The sequence below is a fragment of the Mustela lutreola genome, chromosome 3, assembly GCF_030435805.1.
Source record: "Mustela lutreola isolate mMusLut2 chromosome 3, mMusLut2.pri, whole genome shotgun sequence".
Lineage (NCBI taxonomy): Eukaryota > Metazoa > Chordata > Mammalia > Carnivora > Mustelidae > Mustela > Mustela lutreola.
Window position 1 is genome coordinate 109,193,511 of NC_081292.1, and position 27,466 is coordinate 109,220,976.

The following is a 27,466-nucleotide window of genomic DNA, read 5'->3' on the forward strand; positions in this document are numbered from 1 at the left end:
TTTGGTTTATAGGAATACCATCCACCTAGTTTCCCAAGAAAGAAATGTTAAGTCCCACTTCTCTTCCTTATCCTTCACACTCAAGTCATCAGGTTCAGATGTTAGTCTAAAATGTATCTCAATGTGTCCCTCACTCTTCGTTCCCGAAGTTAGGATTTCTCTCTCGCCTCAAACATTCCCCTCATCTTACATGCATCTACACCAACCAATAGCAATCTGGGCTGCACATTAAAACTGGCTGGGGAATTTATGAAAATCTTCATGTTCAGCGCACACCCCAGGCCAATTATTTTAGAGTCTCTGGGAGTGGGAACAAGGCATCAGCATACTTACAAGTTCCCATATGATTCCAATATGCAGCCAGCTTGAAAATTTTCCCAGAATTGAAGACATGAGCACACAGAATGAAAGTGCATACTGAATAACAAGCAAGAAAAGTAAAAACAAATCTAAAGCTAAACAGGTCAAAGTGAAACTGAGTTAACTGTGAAGATAAAGAAAATTCTGTGTAAAAGCTCCTGGAGAGAAAAACCAAAATTACCTACAAAGGAAAGAAAATCACACTAATAGATTTATCATCTCCAACACTAGATGGCATAAACAATGAGTTAAAAGTCTTCAACATAATGGGAGTGATGGGGCAGGGGGCAGTGGGTTAGCCTATGAACCTAGAATTCTAAGGCCTGCTAAATGTTCTAGGAGAGTGAAGCACATTCTTCCACATGCGCAAACCTAGGACTTTACACACACAGACCATTAATAGAATTGAATTGAATTACCTTACAAACAACACACAGTTGACCTTTGAACAACCTGGGTTTGAACCACACAGGTCCACTTATATGTGGATTTTTTTCGATAAATGTGGTACAGTACTGTAAATGTATTTTCTCTTCCTTATGATTTTCTTAAGAACACTTTTTCTCCATCTTTATTATAAGAATACAAAATACAATACATACACAAAATGTGTTATCAGTAAGGCTACAAGTAGTTAAGTTTTGGGGAGAGTCAAAAGTTGTATGCAGACCTTGGACTGTGCAGGAGTCAGTGCCTGTTGTTCAAGGGTTAGCTGTACTTCACTGTGCAGACAAGTGAGCCAAGAAAATTAGAGAACTATTTAATAATGACCAAGTTCGGATTCCACCTAGAAAATACAAGACGTGTGAATGTATGTGCCACTAAGAGGTTCCACCGCCCTTGATCAACGTAAAATGGCTCAGTGCAAACAAATAAATTTTATAACAAAAGTATCAGCAGGATTCTGGATAGTTAATTTTAATTGTTTTCCTGTGCTTTTGTAGAATTAAGTTTCAGTTTTCAAGTGTTTGCTTTCCAGAACTTTAATAAGAGGAAGTGCTGCCAATGTAGCAATGTTGAAAGATGTCTACTTTCTTTCACTGCAAAAAACTGGATGTAATATATTTACATGTTTATCAAAATATCAAAACAATTTTATTTTTGCCACTAATATCTTGTTTTCTAAATGATCTGAAAATAATCTTGAGAATTCCCAAGTGATAACCATTCAATTCCTGTAATATTAGACTTGGTTTCCTTTCATTATTTCTTAGGAAATTCAATCATACATGTTAATTTTATTAAATTAACTCTCAGTATTAGATTCTAAGATTTAGCACGAGGAAGAAAAAAATGACTCTTAACCAAGATGATAATTATGTATTTAATACATCTTGCTTTTAACAGCAATTTTCAAAGTAAACACATCATAGACCTTATAACTTATTAAAGATTTATAGTGCTTACAAAGTTGATTCTAAAAATATACCTTATTTGTTCTAAATGAATAACATTATCTGGAAGATAGAATAATAAATTATAGTAGTATGTTTACCACCACTATAGTTAAGATTGTATACATATATTCAATATGAAATCCTTTTAGGATCTTCATACTTTCAGCCATAAAATGTAAAAGCAGATTAAAGTTTGGCATATGAGATCTCAGTCTGACAGCAATGGTTTTAAACCCCAAAATTACAGTATCTAGTTGACACATTACGAGAGCATGGGCACATGCACATACATTTCTACATGTACATTCTCTCTCACTCAATCACACACACACACACACACACACACACGGACACACACACAAACCCAAAGTAAGGAGAAAGTTCCACCCCTGTGTATCAGACAATTGTCATCAATTTCAAAAATAAAAACTGAGGAAAAAGTTAACTAAAAATATGTTTAAACCACACTTAAATGGTTCCCATTGTTGGAAAGATATGCACAAAACATGCATGGTATATGCCATCTCAGGACATTCTGGAACAGGCTTGAACTGTTCACTCATGGACATATGAATATAAAAAAAGTGATATGCTCATCCATTCCACAGATGGCATTCCACTGACCGTCAGTCATGTGACCCAGACAGGCTAATGTGGTTTGCTTCACAGAACCCAACAGATTACAGAACCCAAGAGAATTAGAAACTTCATTTTGATCTGTTTAGGGTTTCTTAGGTGTTCCATGTGCAAAAGCAGTGAGTTACTGTACTGCAAAAGACAACATCATTTCACACTTTGTGGCACTGCAAAAGGTCATTTTGGTATTTCTATAACATATTTATTCTAGCTAAATTTCCCAATGGTGCCTTCTTTTAATTACATATAGCCTTGCAGACTTAGACTTAAAACAATTTAATGCTGATAACCCTCTCCTGCTCATCACTTTTACCTCCAGCAGAATTCCTTTTTGGATGCTCTCCAGTAATGCAGGTTTTAAAATGTTCTATGGAAGTTCATTTTCATTACCAATTAAAACACCCAAGCTCTCTGAGACAACATTAAAATAGAAACTAACCATTCGTCAGGGCACCCATAACTCATACTGCTGCGATTAGAAAAATGAAAAGGCACAACATAAGCAGAAGAGAATATACCAGCTTTCCATTTTTCTTTTTCTTTCTCTTTTTTTGGCTTTCCTCTTATTTTATTTCACTAAGTTTATAAACTGTTCAAGCATTCTTATACTCTGCATGACAATAACAGAATATTTTGGCACATCAACATTGTGATACAATATATGGTATGTTTAAAAAATTAATTAAAAAATTTCATCTATTAATGAACACGCTGTTTAACGTAGTGCATATATTTTATAGTTATTTAAGTCAAATACATCAAGGTTTGTAACTGATTTACAGATGAAGCAATCACAGATTGCAGTAATACATGCGTATGTGCATGTATATGTGTGGAAGTGTGTGTATGTGTGTGTGTAGATATGTATATATGTATATCTACATATACATATCTACACACACACATACACACACACACACATACACACAAATATATACACCAATCAAGGGAAAAACTGCATCCTGGCAATTTTACAGTCCGAAGCTTTGTTGATACATAGCGATCATTTACGTGCCCTTTTCATCCTGTTTTTCTGTATAGAAGATATTTTTGCCTTCTTCATTCCTGATGAGATTTTTCTGCGATAACTTTACATTCATACTGTAAAAATTAAAAGGTTAACAGATTAAGGTGTATTTTGAATAGCAATTTCCATACAGACTAGAAATTAATACTTTATTAACATATGCCCACTTTATTTGTCAAAGAATCTGAGAGTTATGCAAGGATTAGAAGCAAATGACAAATGTGATGGGAAAAAGAAAGCTCACAGTCAAGAAGTGAAAGAGACATAGCAAACACAGGCAAAAAACAAGGTTTCTGCATCACACGTAAATGATAACAGTATGATTCAGATCAATCCTATAACACGAAGGGAGGCAAACGGGTTTCTCTGAGTGCTTGGTAAGGCGAATCAGCAAAGGAAGGTCATGAACTTAAGAGCAGGACTATACAGTGAATTCAGGTAATATTTTTTTCAAATCACTTTATAAAATCAAGGGGGAGAAGACTATTACATTAGCAAAATCTTCTGGTCAAGACAGTATTTTAGAAGTACAGCTACAAATGTTCACCCACAATTCAAGATAAAGGAAACTAATGGGCTTGAGATAATTGGATGGCCAGACTATCAAAAAGACAGCCACCCAAGCCACTCAGTTCTCCTAGCAGCTACAATGACACAGAGCACTTATCTAACTACTCTGGCCTCCAAATGCAGCTCCCTGACTCCTCCCATTCAGGACAGGCATGACCAACAGCGTCCTTTTTCTTTTTAACTAAAATGTTCAAACATCTTGATTTGCCAGAGATAGTCCTAATCTATATCTATTGAAGCAACATAGTTATTAGTAAGGATGCTTTTCACTTTTAAAAACTGTCTCTCTGTGATAGACTATAGACTAGTTAAAAAAAAATTAGAGGTTAAATCCTATCACCTTATCCATAACACCTTTTAGCCTTTCTATCCAGGGGTTCCTTTGACTCTCAGTATGCTTGGCTTGGAGAAAACTTGTTTTACAACTCAATAACGGATGAAATAATAAGCATCAGCTTACCATTGCCAGTTGTCGACCAATGTTTCCCATTGTTATGCCTCCAGCAAAAAATATACATGGTAACCAAGAACGAACATAGAGAAAATCTGGAGATGTATATCTAGAATAACAGAAATGTTTTTAACAACCCAACCAGGAAGTACAATGATACATATAAAGAAAATTACAATGGAAATAAGTTACTCTGTACATTAAAATGGCTAACCCAATTCCAAAATCTCAATTCTGAAATCAATTGTTTATTTCTTTTAGCAAACAAGCACCAAAAAGAATACTTACTGATAAACACCATTATAGACTAGCAGTTGAGTGACCAAGGTTGCCAAGAAAGCAATTCCTACTCCAAGGCCAAAACCACTTCTAGATCTATCAAACGTCCACCATAGTCCAATGGAGAGTGCAGCCAGTGTGAGAGACAACTGTATGTTGTTATCAAAATCCACTTTCTGAGATCAGTGTTAAAGAGTCATCTTCTTAAAACTTGTCACCAAATAATACCAACTGTTCATTTTTCTAAAATAAGATGTTACTGCTGAGACAGGAACTGATTGCTTATTCGAGAGTGAGTTCAGTCTTTCCATACAATGCAGGACAACGGGTGAGATTAAAATTGTCTGCGATACTTACTAAAGATACACAGAGAGCATGATATTTCATTAACAGATCCCACCTACTTGTATTTCCCCCACAACCCACCCCAAAAAAAACTTCTGTCTACATTCACAATTATAAGATCAGACCCATTACATGAGAAATGCTTTCTTTGCTAAAAATGTAACCAGAGGTCTCGGAACACAAGTACTGCTAAAGGAACACATTTTTGCTAAAAAAGAAACCAATATTACTTCTCAAACAGGTTCAGAATTACTTGCGAATCATACAAGAACTTGAAAATAGAAGAGTTGACAGCTATTTAACAGGGTACCACATTCTTTATATGATTTACTGACAGACACATTTTATAATAATGCAGTTCAGAAACAAGAGGACCAAGGACACAGTATCCCTTTCTATTATGTCAACTGTTCTAGTTTTAATTTGTTGAGGATAAAGCCTTGAAGTGAACATTATCTTGCAACCTGCCAAGCTATTTTGGTGCCTGAGACTTTCTGGTATAGGACAGTTTGCTCAAATGATATTTTATTTCCGTCACTTACTTAAGCATCTATTCACAAATGTGCAGCCCTTTTCTACTCCAAAATCTCTGGGCAAAACGAAGCTTTACAAATTCAATTTTCTCATTTCTTTGCTAGAGGATTACACTAAAGGAATTAATTTCAAGTATCATTAAAAGGGCATTATCTATGTCCCAAAGGCCACATCTTGGCTCTATATCTGGCTCCCCAGGGGGGGCTAGATAGCTCAACCAAACTAACTGGCCATGCTGCCACTACAGAGAAGAGAGGAGAAGTTCAAAAAATGCATATAAAACTACTTCCCACTTCCTTTAACATCCTGTACTTACCACCCACCCCCACCCCTACTACACCGGCTGGTATCTCCAACACCCACTTCATGTACTTCTTAGCATCTGAGGGCCATCTTTGGCCATTTTCTCAAAGTCATTTCCTGATTAGGTTGATTTACCAAAATAAAAAAATTAAAAAACCCTACAGTTTATGGTATGCTTTCTGCAAAAGCTTTTCTTATTCTTTTGCAGGCATTATACCTAACACTCCAAAGGAAAGGTTATATGCTCTGATTTTTCTATGCAATAAACATTCTTATAAAGAGTGGAATTTGATATTCACTGAGTTCTATCTTTGATAACTAAACAAACTTTATTAAGAATCAAAGGAAAATAAGGATAAATAGGTAAAATACTTCTACCTGGAAAATAGTACCATGGGATTTTCTCTAGTCTAAGGAACCTAATATTATTAAGTCTATGTGATAAATTTTGCAGACATTTTGGATTTTGCTTCAATGGTGAACAGAACAGTAAAAAAGAAATCACTATATTCAAGTATTTCATTGCCAGAGAAAAAAAGAATGACCAAAGCAAAAAACTTAAATTAGATATATAAAGGTTTTTAAATTCCAGAAAAGACTATCTAAATTTGTCTATTTAAAAACACCTGAAACATCTGTGATAGAATGGTCTAATCCACCAGTTGGGAGGGATTTACATGCTTAGGGGGCTCCTGAATGAGGGAAGGAGCCCTTTCTAGACTCAAGCCAGGATCTCTGTGGTCTGATCTCACCTCTGTCCCAGCCTTGCAGGACGAGCACCTTGGCAAAGTACCTAACTCTTAGCTTTCATTTGTCTTGTTATCTTTATAAAGAAAATGTATAACTGGGTGATTTCTAAGTTTTCCTTTAGATACAGTATTTTATGAGTCTATCTTTTTAAGCACTCCCCGCCACTAGATCTGTTTGTTATAAAATCCTAAATCTCAAAGATTCCTCCAAGCAAAACTTGTTGGGAAATTCTTTAATACAAATGGAAATGGAAAACCAAACTAGTAACCACCACTGAGGGGCTTCCAAATTTACAAATCCCCAAGGGCTAGCACAACTGGAGAAAAGAAAGGCAAATGTGTTTGCAGAATGGAGGACCTTGCCACCTGCCCTTGTTCCCCTTCTCAAGCTTCTCCAAAACAGCTCAGTATTTCCTATGAAAGACACAGGAATCCATCCACCGTGTGCCCCACCCTCTCACCAGCTAACCACCAGCCGCCAGCCCAGTGCAGAGCCACACAAGGGAACCCTAGGCAGCCTGACCTGCACTGCATGCTCTTCCCAGCATCAAAGCTCCTGCCCCTTCCACTCTCTAAGCCACATCTTCTAGAAGAGGGAAGACTGCACTAGCCAGTCCCAGGCTCTCTTCTTCCACAAAGGAAAGTCAGGGGCAGGAGAGGAGAGGAGAGGCAGTCGGGAGGATGACAGGATGAAAGTCTTACAAGAGCAAAAACTTTTATTCTGGGGTGGACTTTTTTTTCTCTGTGCTATCAGGGAAAAGATGGGGAAGAAGGGAAATAGAGGCTACTTTACCTTTCCAGCTGGGATTCTCAAAAAAACACTCTGATCATGAAATAAAATGTCAGAATCCATAAATGATCAGACTTTAAATATATGTACCTTAGGGACAAATGTTCTTTTTGGCCAGTATCTAAGCTGAACATTTCCACTTACTACACCTTTAAGAACATTTATGTGGTTTGCTGGCATTGATTAAAACCAGTGGATGAATCTTTTCTTGGAAAAAATTACAGATTCCATACATTAAAAACAAATTAAAAAACCAGCCAGCATCCTGAAGCCACCACACGTCCTCACTGGCAAGTCTTAAACGAAAAGAGAGAGGGAAGAAATCCTTTGAAAATGTATCTGTTTCAATCAAAGAGTTAGCAAAACTACACAGAATTATGTAACCTAGTTCAAGAAGAACACACAAAATGTTTAAACGTGCCAAGTTGTTCAGTGGTCCTGAAACACGGGGGTTTAAATAAAAGGCCATACCCAAAGCATTAACTGCACGGCTGCTACCGTGATATTTCAACAACATAGCACATGTCTTTTTATGACAAAGGGGACATATCACAACTTGACAATGGTGAAGTTGCAAGGGACTGTTTAACCTTTGGTTTGTTGGAACTGCTTTGTGATTATGCATTTCGTTACAGCGGAAAGGATACAGCGCTGGCATGATTTATACCAACAAAGACGGCTACGCACCGCATCACACTGGACCACTCTCTTTTAAATTTATGTGGTTCTCCTAGATGTCTGTCAATGCAGGGGTATAATAACCCAATCACAGCTGTGGAAAGAAGGAGAAAAAAATTAAGTCATCTCCAATGCTATACTGGCAAAACTTAAGCTAAAAGAGTCACTACAACCCCCACAAGCATTTGAAAGATTGTTTCAAAAGCTCTCCAAGTTGCTTAACATCAATCACTGATATTTTTAAACTTACCTCCCCAAAGGGGGGTTGGGAGATAACACCACTGCAGAAAGCACTGTAAATGATTACAACAGTATTCCAAATTATAATTGCAGAGCACTACTTCACTGTATGAGTCATGATTTAGCAGTTTGCACTAGATGCTGCATGCTTCTTCTCTACTACTCCTATCTCTGAGATCTGAAAACATCAGACCAGCTGGCAGCTAAGCAATGTTCTCTCTGAAGTACATAACCATGAAGCATGTTATAAAATGCTGCATAAACTGTCCAAAGAAAAGCTGGAAGCATAAATGAATACAGTAAGGTCACCCCACACATAGTGTTTGTTCCAATGGCTACGGATGTCCTGGTCTACAGATTACTCTAGTGCCTCCAGCTTGTCTCCTGTGCCCAGGGCTGTGTCCTGATGTTCCCCTCTATAGAGTTCTCTATAAGAACTGTACATTTTCAGTTAAAATTTAAATTCCTTCTTAAAAGTGAGAAGTCATTTTAGTACATTTCTCAGTTTTGGAAAGAACATCTTGAAGGTTAACCATATAATTATGAAAAACTGTATACAAAATGTCTATGATTGAGACTCCAAATATTCACGCCCAATTTTTAAATAAAGTACTTGTCAAACGTCAACATTTTATTCATTTATGGAAAGAGATTTTAAATGTATAGTTAGTCACTAAAAAAAGGCCTTAATGAACCAAAACATTCTTCAACAAGTTATAAGGAAAATGTACTTCTACAGATTAAATTTAATGGGAAATAGCTAATCAGCCTTGGCTTGCTCATTTCCCTAAAAACAGAATAGTCATGTTGCCATCAAGTAATAAAGACACAACTGATGTCCAGTGCTACCTATGATGTATCTTGAAATTACTGTACCAAAATCTTAAGTGCCTGAGGATCAGGAACCGCCCCCCCTGCCTGGCCTGGTATTGGCTAGATCTTACAAAAGACACATTCAATCTTTAAGGAAAAAGAGAAATCAATTAATATCAAAAACCACAGGCTATCAGACCAATGGAGCAGTATTAAAAAGAGGTCACACAGTCACCCCTCCATCTGGGGGTGAGCAGCTGCAATGGTATATGTGTGCTCTAATCCACAAATCTGAAAGTGCTCTTCTGAGTTAGGCTTTTGCTGAGTAGAGATGGTTCATAGACCATCAAGAGATTAACAACAAATTTCAGCAATGTGGACCTCCAACAACTATTAGTAAATTTAAAACTTTCAAATCATATTCCTATTTAAAAGGCTTGACTCTAAAATCCTGAGAGATTAACTGACAGCATTTCCAAATTCCTACAAAATTAAAATGGCAACAAGCATGCCTAACAGTTGAAATACATCATAATGAGTATTACCTCCTTTTTTTTTTTTTTTCCTCTCAAGGGGTCATGAAACTAACAGCTCATGTCATTCCTCACTCTCTCTCTCCCTCTCTCTCCTCTCTTTGCCTGTTGCTGACTAAAATCAACTAAGATCAGGCATTCCAAGTCAATTTTCCTCAGCAGCTGATGCCATAGGTAAAGAATTATCACATAGAGAATACTGACGTGTGTGCAAAGATATAAATAAGTAAAATTGACTAGATTTGTATGCATGTGATGTCAGACTCACAAGTGAGAGACAACTGAGGAGAGAAAGCAAAAACACAAAAAGGAATTTAAACTGCCACGCTGCCAACCTTGGGATTTGCCAATAAAAATCAAATCCATTGAGTATGCATGGTTCTCGGTTGCTCACTGAGAAGAAGAATTCGAGGAAGCTTGTCACTTTCCATTAAATGTCTTCTTCCTTCCCTTTAAATAAAGGCATGGCAGAGTCTGATAGCAGTGTCTACAGCACAGTGAGACTCCACTGTTTGTGAGTTCAGCAAAAGGATGTCTGGGCTTCTTTTCTCTTCCTTCTGACTTTATTTTAACAAGAGATTGTTAAAATCATGCCTGTATAACATTATATGCAAACACTGTCCTGCTTAATTGAAGGGCTCTCTGATGCAAAATAACATCTCTTGGGATAGATTTACTTCTCTTGGTTACAGCGTACCAAGACAAAAGCAGAAGAAGTTTGCAAAACATCAATATTAAGTCATCACATTTTGGGGTATTGTGTTTAATTCAGTGATGCACTAAGAGGAACAGTTAAATCAAATGTTTTTCAAGAAAGGGTGGGGAAAAACGAAGCCACTGAAAGAGATAGACTTTCATGGAAAACTACAACGAGTTACGCAATGTTTCATTCAATAAATTCCCATAATATATCCAGTTCTTGCTATTTGCCAGGGATTTTAAAAGAAAAAAAGAGTAAGACATGATCCCAGTCCCAAAGTGAGCACAGAAACAATGCAATACAGTAATATGTTAGGGGTGTTACTGACAGGGCCTAGTGGGGGCCCAGACTTCTGGCATGTGCTGAGGGGAGGCAGGGTGCTGGAGTGTTGGGAAAGCTTCACAGAAAAGGGGGCCCCTGAGGGAGGAGCTGAGTGTAGCACATCAGTGGCGTGGAAAGAGCTTTCTAATCCAAGGCGAAAGTCTGGGGAAAAGTATGGACAATGAAAATACCCACTGTCGGGGGTGGGGGGAGGAGTCAAGATGGCGGAGAAGTAGCAGGCTGAGACTACTTCAGCTAGCAGGAGATCAGCTAGATAGCTTATCTAAAGATTGCAAACACCTTCAAATCCATCGGCAGATTGAAGAGAAGAACAGCAATTCTAGAAACAGAAAACCAACCACTTTCTGAAAGGTAGGACCGGCGGAGACGGGAAGGCGACGGGAAGATAAACCCCGGGGGGAGGGGCCGGCTCCCGGCAAGCGGCGGAGCAACGGAGCACAAAATCAGGACTTTTAAAAGTCTGTTCCGCTGAGGGACATCGCTCCAGAGGCTAAACGGGGCAAAGCCCACACGGGGTCAGCGTGGCCTCAGGTCCCGCAGGGTCACAGAAGGATCGGGGGTGTCTGAGTGTCGCAGAGCTTGCGGGTATTGGAACGGGAAAGCCGGCTACAGAGACAGAGCTGACAGTAAGCTCACAGCTCAGTGTTGCCTTGAACCAGCCACAGGCTCGGTGAGCTCCGAGCGCGGCCGGAGGTCAGGCAGACGGGAGTAACTGGGCGCTGTTCTCTGAGGGCGCACTGAGGAGTGGGGCCCCGGGCTCTCGGCTCCTCCAGGCCAGAAACCAGGAGGCCGCCATTTGTATTCCCGTCCTCCGGAACTCTACGGAAAGCGCTCAGGGAACAAAAGCTCCTGAAAGCAAACCTGAGCGGATTACTCAGCCCAGCCCCTGGTAAGGGCGGTGCAATTCCGCCTGGGACAAAGACACTTGAGAATCACTACACCAGGCCCCTCACCCAGAAGATCAACAAGAAATCCAGCCAAGAACAAGTTCACCTACCAAGGAGTGCGGTTTCAATACCAAGGAAAGCAGCAGAATTCCAGAGGAGGGGAAGGCAAAGCACGGAACTCATGGCTTTCTCCCTGTGATTTTTTTTTAGTCTTAAAGATAATTTAATTTTTTTCTTTTTCATTTTTTTTTTTTCTCGCCTTCTGGTAAAATTTTTTTTTAACTTTTACCCTTTTCTTTTTTAACGTTTTTTAACTATTTTATCTAATATATATTTTTTTCTTTTTTATATTTTTCTTTATTCGTTTTCTTTTTTAAAATTCTTTTCTTTTCTTTTTTTTTCTATTTTTCCTTATTTCTTCCTTTTTGAACCTCTTTTTATCCCCTTTCTCCCCCCTCATGATTTGGGATCTCTTCTGATTTGGTTAAAGCATATTATCCTGGGGTTGTTGCCACCCTTTTAGTATTTTACTTGCTCCTTCATATACTCTTATCTGGACAAAATGACAAGACGGAAAAATTCACCACAAAAAAAAGAACAAGAGGCAGTACCAAAGGCTAGGGACCTAATCAATACAGACATTGGTAATATGTCAGATCTAGAGTTCAGAATGACAATTCTCAAGGTTCTAGCCGGGCTTGAAAAAGGCATGGAAGATATTAGAGAAATCCTCTCGGGAGATAAAAAAAAAAAAGCCCTTTCTGGAGAAATAAAAGAACTAAAATCTAACCAAGTTGAAATCAAAAAAGCTATTAATGAGGTGCAAACAAAAATGGAGGCTCTCACTGCTAGGATAAATGAGGCAGAAGAAAGAATTAGTGATATAGAAGACCAAATGACAGAGAATAAAGAAGCTGAGCAAAAGAGGGACAAACAGCTACTGGACAATGAGGGGAGAATTCGAGATAAGTGACAACATAAGACGAAACAACATTAGAATAATTGGGATTCCAGAAGAAGAAGAGAGAGGGGAACAGAAGGTATACTGGAGAGAATTATTGGGGAGAATTTCCCCAATATGGCAAAGGGAAACGAGCATCAAAATTCAGGAGGTTCAGAGAACGCCCCTCAAAATCAATAAGAATAGGCCCACACCCCGTCACCTAATAGTAAAATTTACAAGTCTCAGTGACAAAGAGAAAATCCTGAAAGCAGCCCGGGAAAAGAAGTCTGTAACATACAATGGTAAAAATATTAGATTGGCAGCTGACTTATCCACAGAGACCTGGCAGGCCAGAAAGAGCTGGTATGATATTTTCAGAGCACTAAACGAGAAAAACATGCAGCCAAGAATACTATATCCAGCTAGGCTATCATTGAAAATAGAAGGAGAGATTAAAAGCTTCCAGGACAAACAAAAACTGAAAGAATTTGCAAACACCAAACCAGCTCTACAGGAAATATTGAAAGGGGTCCTCTAAGCAAAGAGACAGCCTACAAGTGGTAGATCAGAAAGGAACAGAGACCATATACAGTAACAGTCACCTTACAGGCAATACAATGGCACTAAATTCATATCTCTCAATAGTTACCCTAAATGTTAATGGGCTAAATGCCCCTGTCAAAAGACACAGGGTATCAGAATGGATAAAAAAACAAAACGCATCTATATGTTGCCTCCAAGAAACTCATTTTAAGCCCGAAGACACCTCCAGATTTAAAGTGAGGGGGTGGAAAAGAATTTACCATGCTAATGGACATCAGAAGAAAGCAGGAGTGGCAATCCTTATATCAGATCAATTAGATTTTAAGCCAAAGACTATAATAAGAGATGAGGAAGGACACTATATCATACTCAAAGGGTCTGTCCAACAAGAAGATCTAATAATTTTAAATATCTATACCCCCAACGTGGGAGCAGCCGACTATATAAACCAATTAATAACAAAATCAAAGAAACACATCAACAATAATACAATAATAGTAGGGGACTTTAACACTCCCCTCACTGAAATGGACAGATCATCCAAGCAAAAGATCAGCAAGGAAATAAAGGCCTTAAACGACACACTGGACCAGATGGACATCACAGATATATTCAGAACATTTCACCCCAAAGCAACAGAATACACATTCTTCTCTAGTGCACATGGAACATTCTCCAGAATAGATCACATCCTCGGTCCTAAATCAGGACTCAACAGGTATCAAAAGATTGGGATCATTCCCTGCATATTTTCAGACAACAATGCTCTAAAGCTAGAACTCAACCACAAAAGGAAGTTTGGAAAGAACCCAAATACATGGAGACTAAACAGCATCCTTCTAAAGAATGAATGGGTCAACCGGGAAGTTAAAGAAGAATTGAAAAAAATCATGGAAACAAATGATAATGAAAATACAACAGTTCAAAATCTGTGGGACACAACAAAGGCAGTCCTGAGAGGAAAATATATAGCGGTACAAGCCTTTCTCAAGAAACAAGAAAGGTCTCAGGTACACAACCTAACCCTACACCTAAAGGAGCTGGAGAAAGAACAAGAAAGAAACCCTAAGCCCAGCAGGAGAAGAGAAATCATAAAGATCAGAGCAGAAATCAATGAAATAGAAACCAAAAAAACAATAGAACAAATCAACGAAACTAGGAGCTGGTTCTTTGAAAGAATTAATAAAATTGATAAACCCCTGGCCAGACTTATCAAAAAGAAAAGAGAAAGGACCCAAATAAATAAAATCATGAATGAAAGAGGAGAGATCACAACTAACACCAAAGAAATACAAACTATTATAAGAACATACTATGAGCAACTCTACGCCAACAAATTTGACAATCTGGAAGAAATGGATGCATTCCTAGAAACAAATAAACTACCACAACTGAATCAGGAAGAAATAAAAAGCCTGAAAAGACCCATAACCAGTAAGGAGATTGAAACAGTCATTAAAAATCTCCAAACAAACAAAAGCCCAGGGCCAGATGGCTTCCCGGGGGAATTCTACCAAACATTTAAAGAAGAACTAATTCCTATTCTCCTGAAACTGTTCCAAAAAATAGAAATGGAAGGAAAACTTCCAAACTCATTTTATGAGGCTAGCATCACCTTGATCCCAAAACCAGACAAGGATCCCATCAAAAAAGAGAGCTATAGACCAATATCCTTGATGAACACAGATGCGAAAATTCTCACCAAAATACTAGCCAATAGGATTCAACAGTACATTAAAAGGATTATTCACCACGACCAAGTGGGATTTATTCCAGGGCTGCAAGGTTGGTTCAACATCCGCAAATCAGTCAATGTGATACAACACATCAATAAGAGAAAGAACAAGAACCATATGATACTCTCAATAGATGCTAAAAAAGCATTTGACAAAGTACAGCATCCCTTCCTGACCAAAACTCTTCAAAGTGTAGGGATAGAGGGCACATACCTCAATATCATCAAAGCCATCTATTAAAAACCCACTGCAAATATCATTCTCAATGGAGAAAAACTGAAAGCTTTTCCGCTAAGGTCAGGAACACGGCAGGGATGTCCATTATCACCACTGCTATTCAACATAGTACTAGAGGTCCTAGCCTCAGCAATCAGACAACAAAAGGAAATTAAAGGCATCCAAATCAGCAAAGAAGAAGTCAAATTATCACTCTTCACAGATGATATGATACTATATGTGGAAAACCCAAAAGACTCCACTCCAAAACTGCTAGAACTTGTACAGGAATTCAGTAAAGTGTCAGGATATAAAATCTATGCCCAGAAGTCAGTTGCATTTCTCTACACCAACAACAAGACAGAAGAAAGAGAAATTAAGGAGTCCATCCCATTTACAATTGTACCCCAAACCATAAGATACCTAGGAACAAACCTAACCAAAGAGGCACAGAATCTATACTCAAAAAACTATAAAGTACTCATGAAAGAAATTGAGGAAGACACAAAGAAATGGAAAAATGTTCCATGCTCCTGGATTGGAAGAATAAATATTGTGAAAATGTCTATGCTACCTAAAGCAATCTACACATTTAATGCAATTCCTATCAAAGTACCATCCATCTTTTTCAAAGAAATGGAACAAATAATTCTAAAATTTATATGGAACCAGAAAAGACCTCGAATAGCCAAAGGGATATTGAAAAAGAAAGCCAACGTTGGTGGCATCACAATTCCGGACTTCAAGCTCTATTACAAAGCTGTCATCATCAAGACAGCATGGTACTGGCACAAAAACAGACACATAGATCAATGGAACAGAATAGAGAGCCCAGAAATAGACCCTCAACTCTATGGTCAACTCATCTTCGACAAAGCAGGAAAGAATGTCCAATGGAAAAAAGACAGCCTCTTTAATAAATGGTGCTGGGAAAATTGGACAGCCACATGGAGAAAAATGAAATTGGACCATTTCCTTACACCACACATGAAAATAGACTCAAAATGGATGAAGGACCTCAATGTGAGAAAGGAATCCATCAAAATCCTTGAGGAGAACACAGGCAGCAACCTCTTCGACCTCAGCCGCAGCAACATCTTCCTGGGAACATCGCCAAAGGCAAGGGAAGCAAGGGCAAAAATGAACTATTGGGATTTCATCAAGATCAAAAGCTTTTGCACAGCAAAGGAAATAGTTAACAAAATCAAAAGACAACTGACAGAATGGGAGAAGATATTTGCAAACGACATATCAGATAAAGGACTAGTGTCCAAGATCTATAAAGAACTTAGCAAACTCAACACCCAAAGAACAAATAATCCAATCAAGAAATGGGCAGAGGACATGAACAGACATTTCTGCAAAGAACACATCCAGATGGCCAACAGACACATGAAAAAGTGTTCCATATCACTTGGCATCAGGGAATTACAAATCAAAACCACAATGAGATATCACCTCACACCAGTCGGAATGGCTAAAATCAACAAGTCAGGAAATGACAGATGCTGGCGAGGATGCGAAGAAAGGGGAACCCTCCTACACTGTTGGTGGGAATGCAAGCTGGTGCAACCACTCTGGAAAACAGCATGGAGGTTCCTCAAAATGTTGAAAATAGAACTGCCCTATGACCCAGCAATTGCACTACTGAGTATTTACCCTAAAGATACAAACATAGTGATCCAAAGGGGCACGTGCACCCGAATATTTATAGCAGCAATGTCTACAATAGCCAAACTATGGAAAGAACCTAGATGTCCATCAACAGATGAATGGATCAAGAAGATGTGGTATATATACACAATGGAATACTATGTAGCCATCAAAAGAAAAGAAATCGTGCCATTTGCGACAACATGGATGGAACTAGAGCGTATCATGCTTAGCGAAATAAGTCAAGCAGAGAAAGACAACTATCATATGATCTCCCTGATATGAGGAAGTGGTGATGCAACATGGGGGCTTAAGTGAGTAGAAGAAGAATCAATGAAACAAGATGGGATTGGGAGGGAGACAAACCATAAGTGACTCTTAATCTCACAAAACAGACTGAGGGTTGCTGGGGGGAGGGGGGTTGGGAGAAGGGGGGTGGGGTTATGGACATTGAAGAGGGTATGTGCTTTGGTGAGTGCTGTGAAGTGTGTAAACCTGGTAATTCACAGACCTGTACCCCTGGGGATAAAAATATATGTTTATAAAAAATTAAAAATTAAAAATTAAAAAAAAAAATACCCACTGTCACCTGAAAATTGTTAAGCTTTAGGCAAAAAGGGAGCTTCAAAAAGACTCTGAAGAAGACAAAGTTGGCAAGGGTCGTATCATAGAGACTACCCTGTACACACTGGGGAATCAAGAAATAATGCCATTGCATTTGTAGCAAACTAAAGGCTGCTCACTCTTACAGTCCTAAGTGTACCACACATGATGGAGAGAAGGGATTGGCGGGTGGTCAGAGTGAAAAATTAGAAGAAGAAAAAGAATAACTGAAAATTCCCATCAGAGCAGTAGAGGGTCTGGATCAAGAGACAAAGGAACATAGAAACTTGGAAACCTGGAGAAGTGAGAGCAGGAGGAAACTTTCAGGGCTCTCCAGGAACTGGGTAGATGACTGCTGGGCTAAACTGAAAAGATCTGTTTTTTCTTTGTTAGATATTAGCTTCACAGGTATGAATATAATTTGGTTACTTGCAATTTTCAAATCAATCTCCCTAGTTATTTTACCCACACAACGATAGTTATCTTTTCCCTCTATTCTTTCCTCGGAAAGATTCCTTTGCAGGCCCCCATAACGTTCAAGAGGTTTCTAACTCTGATTCTAATCACTGCACATATTGAGAAGTTAATCAACTTGAAACACCAACCATTATTAAATTAAAAATAGAGAACTAAGAAAAAGAAAATGAAATCAAAAGAAATATACCAGAGTTCTCTACTGGGTACCCCTTCAGAAGCACCGCTAATTTTCCAGCAGTAGGTGCTATAGGGGAAGATAGCAGATAGCCAGGGACCCTTCTGTTTGCATGTAGAAAGTGGTGATTCTGGAGAATCTCCAGAAGGTAGCTAGCTGCTCTATGAATATTAGTTGGACAGGAAAAACAAAGGACAATTATCAGTTTTTCTGACTTAAGATGGTAAAAGCCTAGAAATTTTTGAAAATGCATACTAGCACATATACACAAAAACATATATTCATTGACTTCTTATTTCCTTGATGTTTTCCCCAAAACTGGGGGCAGGAGGTGCAAGAATCCATTTTCTACCTTCAGTAATGTTCACAAAACTGGTATCTTCACTCTCATCTACTAAATGCCATGACTCACCCAACAAAATCAGTAGCAGAGTTAACTGGAATCTAGATTTCCAAATGCCTCTGTACCTCCGTGTACCACATACCTCATGGAATGCACTGCTTTCGGGATAAACACTTAAGTGTAAATCCCCTAAGTGGGGAAGTAGGAAGTTAGGTTTGTAAGTGTGATAAACCTAGTGGCTGGGCAAAGGAAGGAAAGCAGGGACAAAGTAACTGAAATGTGGCATTAACATTTGTAATTGTCTCTCTTAAATAGGAGTTTGTGGCAAAAGTGCCCATGTCACAGGGACAGACACAACCCCTGGTCCTCTCCTTAATGGTGGTACAAAGAAACCTCCTGGTACAAAGAAACCTGTTCTCCTGCCCCAGCCACAAAAGTCCAACACACAACAGCAGGTTCCATCAAAGCCTGGCACTTGGTCTGCAAGCTTACCCTGAGTCCAGAGGAAGTGTGAGTAGCTTCCTCTTTCCCCTCCTCCAGCCTGGAATGCTGGAGCCAGCTGCACTATTCACTAGCTCTGAGACCCTGGGCTCAATGACATCCTCTCTTCCTATCAGGTTCCTCATTCCCCAAAGTAGGCACAATGTCAAAATCTCACTCCCAAAGTTGCCCTACAGATCCCTGGGGTTAAGGGATGTGCCTAGCACATTACGAGGCAGTCAGTAAGTAACAGTTTCCCTCCCTTGACCGTCCTTTGTCTATTCTGAAAAGTCATGTTCTTCCAAATCCCAACAAGCTTCAATTGGTAGCCAGATAGCAGCTATACCATGCGAGAAAATAAACAAACTAGAAAAAGACAATGGGTGGGCCACCTGGGTGGCTCAGTGGGCTAAAGCCTCTGCCTTCAGCTCAGGTCATGACTGTAAACAAAGAGAATCCACCTCAGTCCAGGGACTGAGCCCTGCATCAGGCTCTCTGCTCAGCAGGAAACCTGCTTCCCCTTCTCTCTCTACCTGCCTCTCTGCCTACTTGTGATCTCTGTAAAATAAATAAATAAAATCTTTAAAAAAAAGAAAGGAAGAAAGAAAGAAAGAAAAAGACGATGGGAAAACTTAGTTTTTCTCTTTTTAGTTTAGCTGAAATAAAAGAAAATACATGAGGACTAGTAGACACAGCAACGAATGATAAAATATAATTTATGCTTTCTATTCTATTTGGATGAGTTTGTATAGTGTCTCAGAAAATGTACTAACCCTGGGGAAATTACGAATCACTGCCTTTATAAACTTTTAATGTGAATATTGTGATAGAGACACTGACACATAAACTGACACATAAACCACACTGAAACCTTACCACAACATGCCTCTCCATCCATGCAACTGTCCAGCAGATTCCACAAGTCATTCTAAAACATCTCACACCTAACTCCCCCCCTTCAACCTCCAGCTCAAGGATGGAAGTCAAGAGTACATTTTACTGCAAGGTATTGGTGTATTTTAAGTATGAGACACGAAATGGACATTCCAAAAAGCAATTTTCTCCCTCAATCAGCTTTTTCTTCTACCACACAATGATGGTGTCCTCTAATACTTTCTTTTATAAAATGTTATTAATCTATTGGTCTCAGTCAGTAGAAAAAGCTAAAAAGCATCAATTATGGAAGCTCTGCATGAAGTAGGCTTTCTGAAATGCTCCACTTTATCCCTCACACACTGTCCACCAAAAAAGAACTAAAGTAACTACTGAAATAGGCTAATGACTGTAAGCAAAGAGAATCCACCTTATTAATCTCTTTAAGTATTCATTATCCTTAAACCATATCTAAAAACAAGATACCAAGAAAAAAAACAGGTACAAAAATCTAAAAAATAACAACATGAAGCTTTAAACTTGCATAACACTACTCCATCTCTCAAGTTGTCATGTACTTCAAAAACAAGGCCATAACACACACAGGTCTAAGCCTTAAAACCACAGTGACAATGATCATCAAAATAACTCAGAGTAAGAACTGGAGTGCCTGGGTGGCTCAGTGGGTGAAGCCTCTGCCTTTGGCTCAGGTCATGATCTCAGGGCCCTGGGATGGAGCCCCACATCAGACTCTCTGCTCAGCAGGGAGCCTGCTTTCCCCCTCTCTCTGCCTACTTGTGATCTCTGTCAAATAAATAAATAAAATCTTTTTTTAAAAATTATTTTAAAAAAAGGATTAATATGAGGTGGGTTGAAGAAAAGACAAAATTAAGAATTAAAAGCCTCACCCCAAAGGGAAGTAAGATTCTTTTAAGATTAAATTGTTAAAGTTCATAGGTCAGACAGAAATCAGACACAAGAGTATCTACACTGTGATTCCATTTATATTACATGGCGAACGGGCAAAAATAACCTAGGGACAGAAACAGAAAGATAAGTGGAAGCCTGAGGCTGGGGGTAGGGAATGGACAGCAAGAGAGCACAAGAGAATCTGTGGGTCATGGAAATGTACTAAAGCAGGACTGTGGTGATTGGTAACACCATGTGTGAATTTGCTTCAACACATCAAACTGCTCATTTAAAACAGGCCCACTGTCCCGCATTGAAATCAAAGCTGAAAAACAAGTACTGCCCAGACAACATCCACATGCATGCGGCCTCCTTTCTTTCTAAGCATTATAGAAGCAGCCTACACATACCTGAGGCTGTGCCACAGCACGGCGGTACCCACCACGCTGAAGAAAAGATGCTGGCGATCACGTCAGGTGGAAAGAGCGTCACATTTCTCTGAATCTGAAGTAAATTTAACACTAGGGCAAGAAATACTCCAATAAAAAATAGTACCACTCCACGAATCATCAAGTTCACACTCCTGCTAGTGACAGATGAAATGTAGGGGCCGCGCTTTTTGGGCCCAGGTGATTCTGTCTCTCCTTCTGCCATGGTTTCATCAGTTCAGTAAACCAGCAAGGTGGGGAGAAAAAGGCTTCCCAGCTGAAAAGCCAACTGTCTGTGAATCAGTGCAGAATGGTGTTTCAACAGTTACAGCATCTTATCCTAAAAGAGGACCTACCAGAAATCCTGTAAGAGATAAGAAGAAAAGAAATCAATGTTTATCTAATAAATGATCATACAATTTTTCTGATTTCAATACTAATTAATTTCAAAGTACAAATAATGAAATGACAAGCTTACGTATTTATTTAAATTAGTATTTATTGAATAAGAAGTGGTTTAAAAAGCATTCTTATAGGCATGGTATAATAAAAAGTGTTATAGTTATATATACTAAGACAGAATAAGTGACCTGCGAAGCTCAAAGGTTAGAATAATAATAAAAACAGCTTGTTCTGCTTCAGAGAAATGCAGAACAGGTTATCTGTGATAGTTATGCCAGAATCTGGAAGATTAAAATCCAAGTTTCTATTTCTTCTACCTAAATCTCCAACCCAGAACAGATGGGCCTGCAGATTTAAAAATCTTTATGCTTTATAAAAAATAAATAAATAAATGAATTTATACAGAAAATCAACATATTCTAACGAAAATTCTGTACTGCTCACAATAAAATGTGACTTGCTCATAAGGATGACCCTCCATAGAGGAACGCACTGTTTTCATGTTTACAGGCTGTATATTTGATTTTTGCACAAAAGCATCTTAGAAAACACAGACTGCCGCCCACTTACCTATACATAAACCAAGCACAGAAAGCAGACCTTCTCTCTGCAGGGCCACAGCTGTGTCCCACCCCTGCCTGGACCCAGCAGCCCTCTTTTGCAACCACAAAGCTACTGTGGAGGAGTTGCACTAGGAAGCAGAAGAAAGGAAGCTAAGAAAATAGAGAGTAACCTCATGCCCAGACTGTAAGGAGTTTTGGCCACATGGCTCCTAAAAGCCAGGGAAAGTGGTCTCTTGTGTGCATCTGGTTAAGACAAAGAACATCTGATGCTTTCTGTGAACACAAGACCCATGTGTAAACTGAGGGTTGGGGAGAGGGGTGCTGACTTTAGAAATAATCTGTATGAAAATGAGAACATTTGCGAGTACTAGTAAGCCATGTCACAGCCAATCAGTTCCATGTGCTAAACAGAGACAACAGACTGGGTTTTTTGTTTGTTTTGTTTTGTTTTGTTTTACTGAACCTCTGTCACATCCAAAGCTCTGTGCCCAACACTCACAGTGGGATGTCTGTCCTCAAGCTAGTCCTCACAAACCTACCTTAGTCTACAGCATGACTGAGCTCTACAGCTTAGAGGACTACAGAAAACAGTACATCTTATGGCTGATTCATGGACAAATACATTCTACAAACCAACTGAAAACGTCTAGAACCCATCTCTTCCTGATCTGGTCCTGCAGACTCTTCCTTGCTGTGCAATCCAGCAAATAAGCATGCCAGGTGTTCAGCTGCTACAGAACTTTTCATCATCACCATAATCATGACTATTGATACAGCTCTCTGGACATACAGTTAGCCCTAATCTTCAAAATCATCCAAAGGTACGTATTATCATCCTCATTTTACAAATGAAATCAAAGTCAAAGAGATTTAGCAACTTGCTTATCATCACATGACACATAGTAACAGTACTGGAATCTTACCTTAGGTCTGAGTCCAAAACCCACCTCTTCCCTCTAAACCTGAGTCCTATTCCGGCCTAACTCCTCAGACCTCTTCTTTGGCACATGGATTTGTGGAAGGGGATTTGGTTACTGAAAAGATGGCAGACATGGAAAATCTAACTCAACTGTAATATATCCTCAGTGTAAGTAGGCAACCATATAATATCACAGAGATCATGCCAGTAAATGCAAAAATGCTTTAAAATTTTCCTCAAAATTACTAGATCAAGGTGTGAAAAGGTATTTTAAAGAAAAAAAAATCATATGGCCAATTTACAGACTCGTATGCCACCATACTGCCTAAGACCCTTCACTTCCCAGATGTCCAGTAGACACAGCAAGGTGCCCCAACTTCTGCTCTTAAAATGGCTACTCGAGAACAAAAAGTATACATACATTTTAAGTAGCCCCAATTCCTCTAGTAAATCCTTCTTTTACGTCTGTGATTTTTTTCCAAGAGGGAATTAATGGCAAAGGATATGGTGTGTTGAAATTATGTTTCTGTAAGAGCTTAATAACTTCAACTTAAAAAGCTTTTTCCAGTTGTGCCAGGCCCCAGCTCACAATCACCAGTGTTTGTCAGAGGGCAATGGCATTTTTGGCAGGACAATTCCTTGCTGAGTGAAACTGCCCTAGGCATTGCAAAATACTTAACGTCCCTGACTCGTGCCCACTGAATGCCAGTGTGTGCCCCCTCACCCATTTGAGACAACCAAAAATGTTTCTACAATATTTCCAAACACCACCAGATTAGCAATGTCCTCCCACTCAGGGCCACAGATTGCCACAGACTATTTCCTCAAGCTAGAGACTTTCTAAGTTGTTTGTTTATGTTATTCTACAATAGCTCTTTATTCAACCTTTCCTAGCAGTGCTTGTTTATAGATTCCTACTTCACCCCAAAAGTTTTCTTTAAAAGTAACAAAATGTTGTTTTGGTGACTGTTTATTTGAATGAGTTCTCTTTTTAAAGATAATATTTTAAAAATCCAAAAAGCTGATTTTTATGACTATGTAATAATATAATAGCATATAATTACTAGAGACAAAAATAAAAGAATGCTTTAGAATTACAGTATCCTAAAATTTAAGAAAGAAAAGAGAACTGAGAGATCATCTGTTCCAGGGGGACTTGAGCCTGATGCAAAACAAAACAAAAAAGTTGTATATATATGCACTTTCCTGGACAGTTGCACAGTTTATACCAAGTACTTACAAAGTCCATAATCCAAAAGAAGTTAACCAGTGATCTAACAGTTTTATCATTTTACTAGATAAGAAATTCCACAAGACCACTCACTCCCTACTCCCACATCCCTACTATGCAACAACAGTTCAGTTCCTTAAAAAAGCATGCTGTTTATAGTAACAGAACAGGGAAGTAGGTTATTTAAATGAAAGCTTTTGGGATTAAGTATGCCCTTAATCTGTTTATTGTAAAGTTTGGTTTTCTGATTAAGTATTGATTTTTTTTTCTTAAAATAAAATGTACCTATACCTTTAAACATTATTCTTATATCAATGATAAATTTGATTCTTCTCCAAAATTAAAAAAAAAATCTATATTTGAAAAATTTAGATTATTCAAGAAATAATTTGTTGATTAGGGAAAAAATCTTTGGTATAAAGATATTATTTAGAGAGAACAATACCTCAACAGATCTTCAATGATAATCCTGGTAGGGAGGTAAGTGTTTTTTCCCCATTTTTACAAAACAGAGTAAGTTAAGTAACTTCCTGAAATGATAACACTGTTATCAGGTAGCACCAGGACTGGCATTCTCCCCCACATCCCCAACACTCTGGTTCCTTCTAGAGTTCCTTCACATTTCATCACACTGTCCCAACTACAAACACCATCCAAAAACAATTCACGAATCACACAAGTGGCAACTTTTAAGTCATACTGATCAACTAATGTTAATACAAAAATAATGGTTTTGTTTTTTTTTTTCAAAAACTGACAAAGAAAAATCTCCCACTGTATATAAGAAATCCTTATTCTTCCTTGAGCTCTGACCTATAACTTCTATAAAGTACATTACTAAACAAAGAGAAAAATAGTTTAGACAGGTCTATAACAAATCATCAAAAATGAAAAAATACTAGGCCAGCTATAGGACCGCCTGTTAATGGGTGATATTATTCCTTTAAAAAAAAAAAAAAGTGGTAAGTGATTCCAGACTATTGGAATGAAAATCAAAGTTCATGTCTTCCACTGAAACAACTTTTAGGCAACAGGCATTTGAAAACAAACAAAAAATTTTCTATAACCTTAAGAACCGGTTGTATTTGATCAATTCCAACACCCTCTCAAATCACACAAGATCATTCATCCTCCAAAGATTAACAGTCACAGAAGTATATTTCCTTCCTTATAGAACCCTATCTCTTCAGGTGTTTAGGTCAGATAGGCTATAAATAATAAAACTAAATTACTACCTCACATCTTTCATTAGATGCTCTCTTAATTATAATGGTATTCTCAAAACAGAATAAGCATAAACATTAGGAAAAACACATCAATGAAAAATAGCACACAAATGTGAATCATAGACTTTGCACACTAAAACTTCTAGAAAGACAAATATGTTTGTCTTGAAGACAATGACATTTATCTTTCCTTTCTACATTAAAACCCAAACACAGAAACCATTAAACAAGAAGCATTTACATCCCATTACTACTTTTAAATGTCAAACCTCATTCACTAAAAAGATTACTCTATCATTTGAATAGTTTTTTGATAACAATGAAAATGTGTCTCTAAATTACTCAACTGCATTTTCTCCTTTCCTTTGAAGCGGACCATTCGAAAAAGCAACAGTTGTCAGTTTATAAAAAATCAACCTCTTTCCCAAATGTACATGATTCACTGCATGGTCACTTTGTATCAGATATGTACTGACAACTACAACAAATCACACTAGTCAACATAATGTGCAGTGAAAGAATGAAAATGGAAAACAGGCTAATATTTTTTTTCCCTGGAGACCCTATTAGTTAGGCATCCCTTCATTTTCACTCAGTGGTAGGCAACCAGGGATAAGCCCCAAAGTTGGAAAACACAATCTAGCCACTGTTTGGCTGCCTTCCCCTGCAATCCTCTGCTCCATTGCAATACTGGTATGGGCCAGCTCCAGTGGCCCACGACTCAAGTCTACCCATTCCTTCTTAAAGCTCTCCTCATTAATCCTACAAAACAGGAAGCCCTTCATGACATATTTTCCATATTTTCCTAGACTATCAAGCTTATCCCATACTTTTAAAACTTTTTTCCAACACTAACAGGGCATGGGTTATGATCACTTGTTTTAGCACACTTCCCCCACCCCCCATTCCAGTCCCCTATTATCCACACCGCTTTGCTTTTCCAAATTTCCAATCCCCACTGAGCAACCCCCAAATCCCAGTAACTATCACCAACTGACTTCTAGGTCCCAGCAAGTGTTCCCTTTGGACTGACCCACACACCTACTCCAAAGGTGTCCAATTCCAATCCAAATGCCAAAGTCCCACTCCTCAACCTAATAATCAACATACCTTTTTGTGGATTCCAAAGTTACTACAAAAGCTACGCTTTTGGATCCATCCACCTCCCCAACCTGAGTCTCCCTGGCTACAAGCCTCCCAAATCCTGACAGCTCTATGGTTGACAGCTCGCCGACCTCCAGCTTCATCAGATCTCCAGGGTCGCCCTTCCCGCCGTCCTCCAGTTTTCTTTCCGCTCGGACACTCTTCCACTGTCCGGGGAGACTCGGCCTCTCCTATGACCTCCGCCCGACCCCGCTGTCCGCCTCCGGACCTCGCCGACCCTTCACCAGGTAAGCGGGAGCCCTTGCCCTTCAGGCCCCATCTGTGGTCCTGGCTACCCGCATCTGCCAGCAGGGTTCCTAGCCTGCAAAAACACAAGCGGCTCCTCTTCCCGAAGGCCATCCCCCTCTTCAGGCCTCTTCCCTCAGCACCATAGCTCCCGAGCTTCGCAGGGGGACCCCCAACTCACCCCCGCCTCCGCCATCTTCTGGGACCTGCTCCCGCCCCCCTCCAGCTCTTCCTCCTCCCCTCCCACAACTCCGCCGAAGCCCCACTGCGCCTGTGCAGTCCACGAGGAGGCGCTCTGACGATCGGGGCAGAGGAACTTCCGGTTAGTACCAGCGCTTCGTTGTTGAGCCGGCGAGACGGGGCAAAGGAGCTTCCGGTTTGCCCGAAATCAGCTCCTGCTTGTAGGCGTGGACTGTTTTGAGAGTGGGAGGTGGTTAGGTCAGCTGTTGTTTGCTGACCAGGCAATCTTGGGTTGTGACGAGTATCCAGGCCCAGTGGGCGGTGTGAGAGAATCGCGCACTGACACACGCACACTCTCTGGGAGGCGTGACGCTCAGCGTGTGCCTCTGCTCCAGGAGGAATTGGCTCTGGACTACAGGCCGCCCAGATCCCCCGCCAGGGACGCTGACTCTCAGTATCTGTGCTTTCGCTGGGCTTTACTCTTTACGTTTTCACGTCCTGTACTAAATCCTAAAAGCGTAACTGATATTTCGCTCATCTCCA

At 39.2% G+C, this 27,466-nt stretch overlaps 1 protein-coding gene across 4 annotated transcripts; it reads right to left on the minus strand.

Moving 5' to 3' along the window:
• Window positions 1-2,260: 2,260 nt before the first annotated feature.
• Window positions 2,261-27,017, minus strand: INSIG2 (insulin induced gene 2). Of its 4 annotated transcripts, none has more exons than XM_059166664.1 (7): window positions 26,925-27,017; window positions 20,996-21,377; window positions 8,089-8,213; window positions 4,730-4,896; window positions 4,451-4,550; window positions 3,312-3,494; window positions 2,261-3,271 (listed from the first exon to the last, which is right to left on the minus strand). In XM_059166664.1, the coding sequence occupies exons 2-6, from the start codon at window positions 21,237-21,239 to the stop codon at window positions 3,453-3,455; spliced, it is 678 nt and encodes a 225-aa protein (XP_059022647.1). In that variant the 5' UTR covers window positions 21,240-21,377; window positions 26,925-27,017; the 3' UTR covers window positions 2,261-3,271; window positions 3,312-3,452. The 4 variants fall into 4 exon arrangements, with proteins under 4 accessions (XP_059022647.1, XP_059022648.1, XP_059022649.1 ...); XM_059166665.1 differs by lacking the exon at window positions 26,925-27,017 and adding an exon at window positions 26,590-26,897; XM_059166666.1 differs by lacking the exon at window positions 26,925-27,017 and adding an exon at window positions 26,465-26,581.
• Between the last annotated feature and the right edge of the window lie 449 nt (window positions 27,018-27,466).